This window comes from Mus caroli, unplaced genomic scaffold (assembly GCF_978045245.1).
Source record: "Mus caroli unplaced genomic scaffold, Mus_caroli_1 scaffold_7, whole genome shotgun sequence".
Classification (NCBI taxonomy): Eukaryota; Metazoa; Chordata; class Mammalia; order Rodentia; family Muridae; genus Mus; species Mus caroli.
In genome coordinates, this window is record NW_028227262.1 from 137,244,735 (window position 1) to 137,257,755 (window position 13,021).

Below are 13,021 nucleotides of genomic sequence, written 5' to 3' on the forward strand. Positions count from 1 at the left end.
GTCTACTTCCCTTTTTAGGTCTAGTATGGTTTTGTTCATTTCCATCATCTGTTTGGATGTGTTTTCCTGTTTTTCTGTAAGGACTTCTACCTGTTTGATTATGTTATCATGTTTTTCTTTAAGGATTTGTAACTCTTTAGCAGTGTTCTCCTGCAATTCTTTAAGGGATTTTTGTGCTTCCTCTTTATTGTCTTCTGCCTTTTTATCAGTGTTCTCCTGCATTTCTTTAAGTGTGTTATTAAAGTCCTTCTTGAAGTCCTCTATCATCATCAGGAGATATGCTTTTAAATCCGTGTCTAGCTTTTCCGGTGTGTTGGGGTGCCCTGGACTGGGCGAAGTGGGGGTGCTGGGTTCTGATGATGGTGAGTGGTCTTGGTTCCTGTTAGTAAGATTATTACGTTTACCTTTCGCCATCTGGTAATCTCTGGGGTTAGTTGTTATCGTTGTCACTATTTAAAGATTGGAGCAGAAGCTGTGTTCCACTCACCAGCAGTCTCTAAATCCTGCGGCGGGGGTCGTGGGTAGCTGACGGTACCCCGGTGCTGGTCCAGCCGGAAGAGGCCTGTGGTCCTACTCAGGCCGTTTTTCTGCTTCCCTAACTAATGCAGTCTCTGGTCCCGCGTGCAATTGGATTGGAGCAGAAGCTGTGTTCCACTCTCCAGAAGTCTTAAGATCCTGTGGTGGGTGTTGTGGGTAGCTGGTGAGTGTCAGCTGACCCTGCGCCCCAGCTGCCCAGGTGCTTTTCTGACCGGAAGAGGGTTGTGGCCCTATGTAGGCCGGATTTCTCTCTCCCCAACCAGAGCAGTCTCAGGTCCCGCGTGATTGGACTGGAGCAAAAGCTGTGTTCCACTCACCAGCAGTCCCAAAATCCTGCGGCGGGGGTCTTGGGTAGCTGGCGGTTGTCAGGCAACCCTGTGCTCCCGCTACCCTGGCGCTGATCCGGCCAGGTGAGGCCTGTAGCCCTACTCAGGCCGGTTACTGCTTCCCTAACTAATGCAGTCTCAGGTCCCGCGCAATTGGATTGGAGCAGAAGCTGTGTTCCACTCACCAGCAGTCCCAAAATCCTGCGGCGGGGGTCGTGGGTAGCTGGCGGGTGTCAGGCAACCCTGCGCTCCCGCTACCCAGGCGCTGATCCAGCCGGATGAGGCCTGTGGTCCTACTCAGGCCGGTTTCTGCTTCCCTAACTAATGCAGTCTCAGGTCCCGCGCAATTGGATTGGAGCAGAAGCTGTGCTCCACTCACCAGAAGTCTTAAGATCCTGTGGCGGGTGTTGTGGGTAGCTGGCGAGTGTCAGCCGACCCTGCGCCCCAGCTGCCCAGGTGCTTTTCTGACCGGAGGAGGGTTGTGGCCCTATGTAGGCCGGATTTCTCTCTCCCCAACCAGAGCAGTCTCAGGTCCCGCGTGATTGGACTGGAGCAGAAGCTGTGTTCCACTCACCAGCAGTCCCAAAATCCTGCGGCGGGGGTCCTGGGTAGCTGGCGGGTGTCAGGCAACCCTGCGCTCCCGCTGCCCCGGCGCTGATCCGGCCGGATGAGGAGCCACAGCTTCATTTCTTGATCCCTTCGCGGGTAGAATGACTTTTCCACAGGAATCCCTGAAGACCACTGGAAAACACAGATGTCTGCATTATGATTCATAATAGCAAAATTACAGTTATGAAGTAGCCACAAAATAATTTTATAGTTGGGGTCATCCCAAAATGGAGAACTGTCTTAGGAGGTCGCAAGATTAGGAAAGTTGAGAGCCATTGCCTTACAGAATTACTTACAGCCTGATCTAGTGGAAACATTTTCTCATTTGAGACTCTTTTATCTCTGTTGATTTCTAGCTTATGTCTAATTGGCATAGAACTAGCCAGCAGGTCTCATCACCACACCTCAACTCAACTCTCTGATTGAAAATGTAGTTCTTAAAATGGTTCCACAGAGCTCCTCAGCCTAGGATGTCCAGTGTAATCTTTAATACCCTCTCCATGGGCAGATTTGTTTTCTGGTTTGGGGATGAGCATATTGCACTGCTTAGAATAAATTTAACAACTTAGAGTGATTCACTCTGATGAATAATGAACAAAGAGTAGAGAAACTATCTACCAGTGCTTTCTGCCATTGAATCTTTACCCTCTTTCTGTTAGCCTTTGACTTCTCATTGCTTCTAATGCCATCCAAAGGAGCAATGGGACCATCTATGAACTATATCCAGTGAAAATATGGATGTGGCTGGTGAGATGGCTCAGCGGTTAAGAGCACTGGCTGTTCTTCTAGAGGCCATGAGTTCAATTCCCAGCAACCACATAGTGGTTCACAACCATCTGTAATGGGATCTGATGCTATCTTCAGGCAGGCGGGTATATATACAGCAGAACACTCATGCATTAAATAAATGAAGTTTAAAAAGAAAAAAATATGAGTGGTATCCATGTTACCTTATTTATTTACTCATTTGCTTATTGTATGTATGGGGGGGGGATGTTCCACAGCATGAATAGAGGTCAAAGAATAACTCATAAAAGCGAGTTCTCTTTTTCCATCCTGTGGGCTCCCAGGTTGGAAGTTAGGCCTTCAAGCTTGGAAGCAAGTACTGCATCCTGCAGGGCCACCTCCCTACACCCATGCGAGCTGTTTATACACCTACAGAACTATTCAGTACTTGCTATGTCATATCGCAACTGTGAAATCTGTAGAATTCTTTATATGAGTGTATATAGAATTCTACTTTGTTTGTACATGGATATACCTAAACAAATCTGGATATATTTGGTTATTGAGTAGACGTGGCATAGAAGTAACATAACAAACCCTTCAGCTTTTCTAATGATGCTGAAATTTTCCATACTGTGCATAAGTACACAGTAAATATGAAGAGCTGGACCTGCAAATGCAACTAGAGCAAACAAATGAAGTCAAAATGGCATTTTTGTTATATTTGCGTACATAGTTCACTATGATAATTAATTGCCCAATGTTGATTCACAACTTTTCATCAAATATATGAGCTTGAGTAGAACATTGAGATATTGGAGTTTAGTTATATATGTTAGAGTTTTATTTTCTATAATTTATCAAAATACCAGTTTTGAACATGTCATTTACAAAACACTATTTTTGGGTTTATTTCATTTTCTGATAAAAGGCTACTTGAATTACCCTGGTTTTGGTTGCAGTCATATTCAGTGTGTGTGTGTGTGTGTGTGTGAGAGAGAGAGAGAGAGAGACAGAGAGAGACAGAGACAGAGACAGAGACAGAGAGAGACAGAGACAGAGACAGAGAGACAGAGAGAGACAGAGAGAAAGAGAGAGAGACAGAGAGAGAGACAGAGAAAGAGTTTTCTTTTTATACTAATCCAGATGTTTCAGAGACTGCACTGGAGTGACTCATTCACAGAGCTGTAAATCATACTAACCAATACGTTCTATGTGCTTTCAGAATGAATTATTTAATCATCTGCATTGCACCTTTTAGGAACATAATTTACTAATTGTGAAGGTTGTTGACAGCTCCTTTATCTGCATGTTCATAATTCAAATGAATGAAGTGATTGCATATGTCTCAAAGGCAGTTTATCCTGTGGCTGCCCATTGAAGCTTCCAATAGTTTGTGGTTTTTTGTTTTTGTTTTTGTTTTTTTCTTTTTAAACAGAAGCAGTAGTAACAACATATAAAGGCTTCAAAGCACGTGATCAGAAATCTCAGCTTGATTTTCTTGAGTATCAGAATTGCTGTTGAATTGCTAAAAGTTTTAACACCCTAAACATTGTCATTTATTTTGTTTTAGCATTCCTCAGAAACTATAAATTGCAATAAGTTGCCAGCAATTTATTTAGCCTTAAAATGCTTGAAATGTTCCATCTCCTGTGATTGTTTGATGTTAATTGCCCTCAAAAATGATCTCAGTAGAACAGGCAAGGGAATGCTTATCTGGCAGTTCACTGGCAGCATTAAGGATTTTAATAGGGCCAGATAAACGCGACAGGCAATTATTGAATGTGGCTACACATTGGGAAATAAAAATAAAAGATTGGAAAATATATTATGCTGTTGATTTCTCTTTATCTTATTTTATAATTGGTGCCCTTTAAAAGTTTAATAGAGGTTTTTTTTTTAAATGTTTTCTGGAATATAGTATTGGAAAATCAGATATAAAACTTTTATACCTTTGTCTTCAGTAGCCCAAAATGAATTAGTCTGAAGACAAACCTGTTAAATCTTTATAGAACGAAGGATCTAAACGTTGAGAGGTATCCACACAAAACACTAACTATGGCTTGTTTTCCCACTCAAACCACAATTAAAATCAACATAAGGTCAATCACTTCAATTTATTAAAATTATTAATTTTTAGTAAACAGTATTTTGAAGTTTCCCTTCAGATTTTTGTTAGACTTTCTTCTAGATGTTTATCAATACATTAGAAGCCTTCAGAATCAAGTGTGTATCTTCAAAGCAGCACTGTCTCCTCCACTAGTCTGTAGCAATCCACAGTTCCTAAAGGCAGGTACATCTGCTCTCCAGAAGATGATCTGGCATTCTTTTGGATATTTTTATTGTGCCTCACTCTTTTTTTTTAAATTATTATTCTTTAGTCTTTTTCTATACCCCAGTTGTTAAACCCCTCCCAGTCTGCCCTCTGACAGTTTCTCATCCCATATCTCCACCCGTCTCCAAAACGGTGTCCCACCCCTCCACCCTCATTCCACCAGACTTCCCCATTCCCTAGGGCCTCAAGTCTCTCAAAGATTAGGTGATTCTTCTCTTATTGAGACCAGACTAGGCAGTCCTCTGCTGTATATGTTTGGAGGGCCTCATATCAGCTGGTGTATGCTGTCTGATTGGAAGCTCAGTGTCTGAGAAATCCCGGGAGTCCGGGTTTGTTGAGACTGCTGGTCTTCCTATAGGGTCACCCTCCTTCTCAGCTTCTTCCAGCTTTTCCCTAATTCAACCACAGGGGTCCCAGGCTTCTATCCATTGGATGGGTATAAGTATCTGCATTTGACTCTTTTTAAGCTCTTTTTGGGCCTCTTTGAGGGCAACCATGCTAGCTAGGCTCCTGTCTATAAAGCACACGATAGCATCAGTAATAGTGTCAGGCATTGGAACCCCCCCCCCCCCTTTGAGCTGGATAGCAGTTTGGACCTGTCGCTGGACCTCCTTTCCATCAGACTCTTCTCCTTTTTTGTCCCTGCACTTCTTTCAGACAGGAACAATTCTGGGTCAGAGTTTTTGACTGTGGGATGGCAAACCCACAGCTCCCCTTGATTCCCTGTCTTCCTACTGGAGGTAACACTATGACTTCCTTCTCTGCACTGTAGGGCATTTCATCTCAGGTCCCTTCCTTTGTGTCCTGAGAGTTCTCACCTCCAAGGTCTCTGGTACATTCCAGATAATCCTCCCTACGTCCTACCTCCCAAAGTTGCCTGTTTCCATTCTTTCTGTTGGTCCTCAGGGCTTTACTCCAGTTCTCCCCATTACCAATACCTAATCATGTTCACTTTTTCCCTCCCTGTTCCCTCTCCCATGCCCCACCCCACCCCGTGATTGCTTTCTTCTCCCTCCCAAGTGGAACTGAGGCACTCTTGCTTAGGCCCTTTGGCTTGTTAATCTTCTTGAGTTCCATAGATTGTATCCTAGGTATTCTGTACTTTTTTTTTTTTTTTGGCTAAAATCCACTTATTAGTGAGTACAAACCATGAATATTTTTTTAGGTCTGAGGTACCTCACTGAGGATGAGATTGTCTAGTTCTATCCATTTGCCTACAAAACTCATGATGTCCTCCTTCTTAATAGCTGAGTAGTATTTCACTGTGTAAATGAACCACATTTTCTATATCCATTCTTCCACTGTGGAACACCTGGGTTATTTCCAGCTTATCAAAAATAAGACCACTATGAACATAGTAGAACACATGCCTCTGTGACATGGTGGGACATCTTTTGAGTATATGCCCAAGACTGGTATAGCTAAGTCTTCAGGTAGATCTATTTCCAATTTTCTGAGGAATGTGATTGTATTGTTAAAATTGTTTCATACTCGACTTACAATAAAGTAATATAATACATATGCTACCATCACATCTGTCTCTCTCCTGTGAATATCAAATATATCAAAGTGTATACTTAACTAACCAAAATACATGTTCTGAAAAATTCATACCAAATGTATTGATATTACCTTCCATGCTCACAAACCAATAGAATGAATAAATAAGATATAACACATTACCACAGTTAAATATAACGCATCATTTGTAATAAACAATCACCAACACCATACAGAATATGCAGGAAGCTCACCCTGCACTAGGGAGTGAAAAGGACGACTACAAATGAGCAAACACGGTGAGTTAGTTATCTTTCTGTTGCTGTGAAAAAGTACCTATGAAAACCAAAGAGGAAGGATTTATTTTGGCTTGTAGTTTTAAAGTTGACAGTGCCTTTTTAGCTAGCTTATAGTTTCTGCCCTGTGGTTAGGCAGAATGGGGTAGAAAGGGAGAGTGACTCCATATTCACCTGATTGCAACCCAAGTGGGTCCAAGAATGCTAGATACAGCAGATGCACCTCTTGATGCAGCATCTACACCCCAGGTCCAACTTTTCATCGCTTCAAATGATTACTCCATCATTAGACTGGTTCATTGATGAAGTTAGAACTGACTCATTATGATCATTTGTGAATGGTTGGCTCCACTACTTGGAACCAATACTTCAACTACCGAGGACATTATGGGAACACTTTATATCTAAACCACAGTACTGTGTAATTCTAGTTACGTAGTTTTTAAATGTAAAAGTATTCTGCGTTGTAGGATTTCAAAATAGTAAACACTATTTTAGCAGTGTATTTCTTGCTAAATAAAATAATAATAATTTTGCTAAGTAAAATATCATTTTTGCTAAATAGAATAGTGTTTTAGCTCGCAATCAGGGACTGTGACTAAGAATGGCACTCAAAAGAGGACTCTGGAGTCTCAGTTTCGCAAGTGTCTTTGATGAACTTGTACAAATACAAAATAATGTGTAGCTGGTATTAAAAAAGTAAATACATGAATAACCCTCGCAACATGTAAAAGCTCATATACAGAAAGGCATGCTATTAGTTGGTTTCTCCTCCAGGCTCTATTGGTTTCACCAGAGTCTGACCACAGCGCTCCTTTTGGCAGTGCTATCCATGCAAATGAGTTCATGTACACCTGAGGAAAGCTGAGGAAGTTTCAGAAGCTCAGGGGAATGCATCTCACCAACTTCCATACTAGTCAGGGCTCTCTAGAGAAACAGGACTTATAGGTCTGTAGTCCAACTCTCAACAATGGTCAGCAGCAGCTGTGAATGGAAGTCCAAGGATCTAGCAGTTGCTCAGTCCCACAAGGCAAGCAGTCAGTCAAAGGAGAGAGAGAGTGTCAGCATCTCAGACTGTCAGTATCTCAGCAGGAAGTGCATTCTAATTACACTAGAACAGCTGGGGAAACTATGCGAGGAAATTAAGCATCTTACTTCTTAAAGTTATATATGTACCTATTATTTTAGTAATTTTTTAGTGAGAAAAATAGGAGAGATGAATGAACACAAGAATGTATACTCATTTTTAAAAGCAAGACACAGTTATAAACACTTTTTCCTGAAGGTCTGTAGTGGAAGAAGACTATACTTTTAAAATGTCCAACACACAGTCTGTGAGGTAATGTTTGAAAGTATTATATAAAATATAGGCAGCATTTTATTATTATTTCATTCTAGCACAACTTGGAAACAAGGTTGCATACTAAACATGACATTTTCATTTAAAGATTATCTGATTTCCTTGCATTTGAAGATATCAATAATTATTCCTTACTTTAAAATCTACTTAAAGTATACAAATGAAATACAAATAAATTGACAAAATTAATTTAAGACCCAAAGACTGGACAAATACCAAAAAAGAGTCATTAAAAGAAATTACAGACCCAAATAAATGGAAAGAAATCTCAATTAACTGGACTGTTATCATGACAATATGCTAAAGCTGAACAGACTTGAACTGATTCCCATTGGAATCCCAAATGCCTTTGCAGGAAATGAAGAGTCATATTAGAATACATATGATATTATAAGTGATTCAAAAATAACCAAATTTGTATTGAGAAAGAATAAAATTGAAATATTCACCCTTTCTGATTTCAAACTTTCTCTAAAGTTATACTTGTCAAGTCAGAGTGGGACAGGCTAAGAAGAGAGATAGATAGAGATAAAAGGAATGAAAGCTTAGGCTCAGACATAAGCCCTCCCTTTAATGTGGAGGGAGAAGCTTCCAAGAAATGGGATCAGGATGGCTCAGAAAGCTGATGGCTGATGCCATGTCATTCCATGATGTCATAGGTGAAGTCAATGACCACATGCAAAAGATGAGGCTGGGCCCTCTATTCATAAATAACTTGCAACCAAAAACAGAGTTAAAAATTATGGAACTCTCAGAGAAAAATACAACATAAACTTTTGTGATTTTGAATTATGCAACAATTTCCTAGACATGAAACCAAAACACAGGGCAACATTTAAAATAAAGTGGACTTCACCAACATTTAAAGCTTTTCTTTCTTTCAAGAGCACTAAGTTAAAAACTGGAGCACTGACAAATCTGGCAAGGAATCAGAGAGGGTAGAGCATTCACAAACTGCTACAGAATACGAAATAGCATGGTTACTTTTGGTAAGAATGATGTTTCCGTGAGAAGTTAAATACAGTACATAGAATTACCATATGAGAGGATTGTCCCACTCCTAGGCATATATCTGAAAATAAAAGATGAACATTTTTGTATACATACTCTTGCATGCAAATGTTCATAGCAGTGACAATAGATAGAGTGTAAAGACAAGCATATGTCTGTTACCTGATGAATGGTTAAACAAGTGTGCTATGCCCATGTAATGAAACACTATTCAACCTCAAAGAATGAAGTACTGATAGAAACATCAAACTAAAAGAAGCTGAAAACAATAACAAAAGCACAAAATGGTTCACTGGGTCTCACTTATATGATCAATTAAAAGACAATTTTGTAGAGTCCCCTAATGAATTGATAGCTGGCATCTAAAGAGGAAGGTAAAAAAAATATGTATTGACTGATAATAATAGGGACAATTTCAGAAAAGGAGTTTGTTTAAAAAAAGATCTAAACTTCTAAAATTTAGATGGTGGTAACAACTGTACAACTTAGCAAATATTCAAAATATTTGAAACATGAGCTGATTTTTATGTTATATGATTGTTTTTAGCTCAAAAGGTTTACAATCTACCTGTTCCTTCATAGATTGTGGAATATGATAGTCACTTGCATGTTAACATCTGTGTCACCGGTATAAAAAGATGAAGTAAACTGATATGACTTCTTTCTAAAGTCAGCCATACAGGTGGAGGAGAACTTCCGACTAGAGTTTTGCATTTCCATCTAGAGATAATTTGATATCATGACATATTAAGTTGATAGTGAAGAACCAATCAAAGCAAGCGTTTCCTCCTTCCCAAATCAAATCCACTCAGTATTCATTTAGCTCATGAGCTGATGGAATAAGCCAGCACCATCTTTACCCTGTGCTCTTAGACTTGTCTATCATCTCTCTGCATTTGTTTTCTTGTTCCTGCCTAATATATCTATAATTCCAAGAGGATCAAATGGACCCAAAACGAGGTGCAGTTTTAATAGTTACAGCACTATGGAGATACTAGGTATTGCTTACATAACACTCATAGATTTCCCTCCTCCAAACTGATTTTCAAGGAAGGGGGAATGAAAGGTGCCAATTTAAATGGATTCTTTTGGATGTTTACTGCAAGGAACTGATTTTTCATGAGGAAGAATACTGTGAGGACTCACATCCCTGCCTGTGTGTGTGGCATTCACACATACAGTGTCACACAAGTCTGTGTTAGATTTTTAACTGCATTCTGGCAACTTTGAGAGTGTGATGGTGAGCCGACAGGCTACTGTCAATTAAACAAGGGCTGTCACTAAGGAGAAACATTGAAACACGGTGGGCACGAATCCTAAGTAGATCACATGGCAGCTACTTAGCAGTTATTTTAACACAGTCGCGGTATAGATGTGTCATTTCCCTGCAGAATTTAATTTGAGTCCCTAAGGATGCAGACATATCTGCGTTCACATGCTCCTGTCAAGTCAAAAGTGGACCTTCTAAATGAGCTGGAATGGTAGGTGCGAGTCAGAGAATGACAGGTAGCAAATTCGCTTATTTCATTTTCCTCTGCTCAGGTTACATAGAAGAAGCCTGCATCATCCCCTGCCCCTCAGACTGCAAGCTCAGTGAGTGGTCCAACTGGTCCCGCTGCAGCAAGTCCTGTGGCAGCGGCGTGAAGGTCCGGTCCAAGTGGCTGCGCGAAAAGCCTTATAACGGAGGAAGGCCTTGCCCCAAACTGGACCATGTCAATCAGGTATTTTTACTGACATCAAATGCATTAAGATATTTCTCAGATTCCCAAGGATGTTTTATTCTATTATTTCTCAAAGATGCACAAAATTAAATAATAGCTCCTGAAAAAGAAATGGGATGGATTCTATTTTCAAAAGGTCTGAGGAAATCATACTACAATGTAAAATCTCAAATTATACATATTACATCTGAAATTTTCTGGGAACTCAGGATTCTGCATGCATCTAGATAAAATACAGTTCCATGCAGGTGAAATGACAGGTAAGTCGTGAGTACTGTCAAGGCATTAATCTGCCATACAATTGTGCTAACTGCTGTGATGAAGTCACGTCATTCTTACAGTTTCCCTAGACTTCCACCAGAAAGAGAGCTCAGTAGCCAAGGACTCAAGAGAAAAGCAAAGAAATGACATGAATATGCTCTAAAAAAAAAAGGGGGGGTGTGTTACTTATTCATTCCAATCTAGTTAGTGTAAAATAAGAAATGTAAAAAGTGTCTCAAAGTTCATATATATGTGTATGTGTATATGTATATGTATATGTATATGTATATGTATATGTATATGTATATGTATATGTATATGTATATGTATATGTATATGTATATGTATATGTATATGTATATGTATATGTATATGTATATGTGCTAGCAATTCAGTCACTGCCTTTTCTAGCATTGGAGCTGTGTTAGAGCTCGCATGCATACTTCACTGGCTCCTATCCATGGTTGTTATTTGTATTCTGTTGGAAATAAAGAGTACAATGGCTAATGACAGAATTGTGATTAACTTAAGTTTAACAGAACAGACCATTGTTATCACAGCTGATCGGCATGTAAATTAGCAGAGAATAGATTTTCCAGAGTGTGTGCAGATGTTATGTTTTGAATTTGAGCCATGAGCAAATGAACCGAGGATTTAAATATGTAAAGCTGCCTCATGTGAACATAGGCTGTCTCATTTTAACCTCTAACCACACGGTTATCAGCAGTTTCCTTCCGATTAAGCTAAGATTGTTGGGAACAACAGAATCATACCATATACAAAGGAAACTTCTAAGTAAGTAAAAATGAGGACATTGAAGAATTAAATTGGAAAGTAATCTCAGTCTGGTCTTCCAACGAAGATAAATTTAGGCAATGTAGAGAGAATAATATACTCTTCTATCGCCATCTCCTGGCAGATGAGCATTTTGTATTCTAAAACTGCAAGTGTTCATTTCAAAAGAAGAAATTCACTTGCAGAGCTGGAATTGGGTGAATATGAAACAGAGGAACACAAGTCCCATGCTTATGGTGACAAGAATGTTTGTCTACAAATTCAGAAATCTTGAATTTCCAATGACAAATTTAGTATTAATAAATTATGATCCATAGTCCTATCAATACACATGTATTCAATATGTCACATGTGTATGTGTCTAAGTAGCAATTTAAATATGCCACATTTGCCTAAGCACTTTTGTTTCCAAAGGCACATGACCCTGTGCTTAGTGGTCTGTACATCATACAATGTTACATCTCTCTTAAAATTCAAGGCAGCACTTGGTAAGCACATGCATGTGTTGGTTTTCAATTCATTGGGAGTATATCAAAACAGTAATAACTGAAAACAGAAAGGTAAATCAAGAAAGAAAACAGTTAGGCATCAAATTTTGAGCATAATGTTTTACATAAACCTTAAGGATACGTATTTAAATATCAGTAAAATACTCAAGAAAATCAAATAGGCAAAGTGCTGGGCTATTGTTTATAAAATATAAACCATGCAGATTTTTACTTTAATTAAAATTCCTCAGTAAAATTATAGCAGTTTGTTGATGTTAAAATGGTCTCTGAGAATGTTTCCTCACTGAAGTTAAGCCCTAAGGTCCTTATCTCACTAAAAATGTATTAATAGATTAAAGTGGACTGGTGGGTAGATGAAACCATAGGTGGGTCCATGTTTCTGTTGATTCCTAAGATATTTGCAACTGCAGTTCAGTTTGCAGCGACAGGGGCTCTGAGAGCCACTCGGTTTTGAACTCTTGTCATCCTGAACATGCAATCATCTTTCCCTTGGATGTGTAATATTTTCTGCTCATCTTATATTTAGGACATGAGCAATGTTTGGTTTACCCTTCCTAAAACCTATGAGATTCTTCCTAAGCTTTTACTAAATTAATGTTTTAAATAAAAGTCTACATAACTGAAAATGTACAATACGAATGAGCTCTTATCAAAATAACTAACATTTTCACATTTCTCTGTTTCTTGTCCTTTACTTCATTCCTGACAAACACCATTCCAGGCACAGGTGAGTGTGCTTATCTTCCATTTCTTCAGAGTGCTGCTCTTTAACGAATTATTATTTTCTCCACTAGGTTTTCCTCTGCCTGTTCCCCCTTTTATCTCCTAGTATAGCAGTAGGGTAGCTTTATTGATAGAGCCTGAGGAGACAGAGTGAGGTAATTAACCATCACCTATCCCACTTTAATGAGGCAATGGTACCCTTTATTTATGCTTGAAGGAGAGAATTATGGTGGACTGAAAATGGTTATTTGGAGATGTTGGAAACATCTATGAAATACTTTGCATTTATCCCCCAACAATGGGGAATGATCA

General features: G+C 39.3%; 1 protein-coding gene across 1 annotated transcript in view; it reads left to right on the forward strand.

Moving 5' to 3' along the window:
* Positions 1 to 13,021, forward strand: part of Thsd7a (thrombospondin type 1 domain containing 7A) — a 420,538-nt gene that overhangs the window by 371,934 nt on the left and 35,583 nt on the right. Inside the window, exons 14-15 of the mRNA XM_085840819.1 lie at positions 10,243 to 10,421; positions 12,708 to 12,713. Coding sequence (XP_085696945.1) covers positions 10,243 to 10,421; positions 12,708 to 12,713 — 185 coding nt within the window. The remainder of the gene's footprint in view (positions 1 to 10,242; positions 10,422 to 12,707; positions 12,714 to 13,021) is intronic.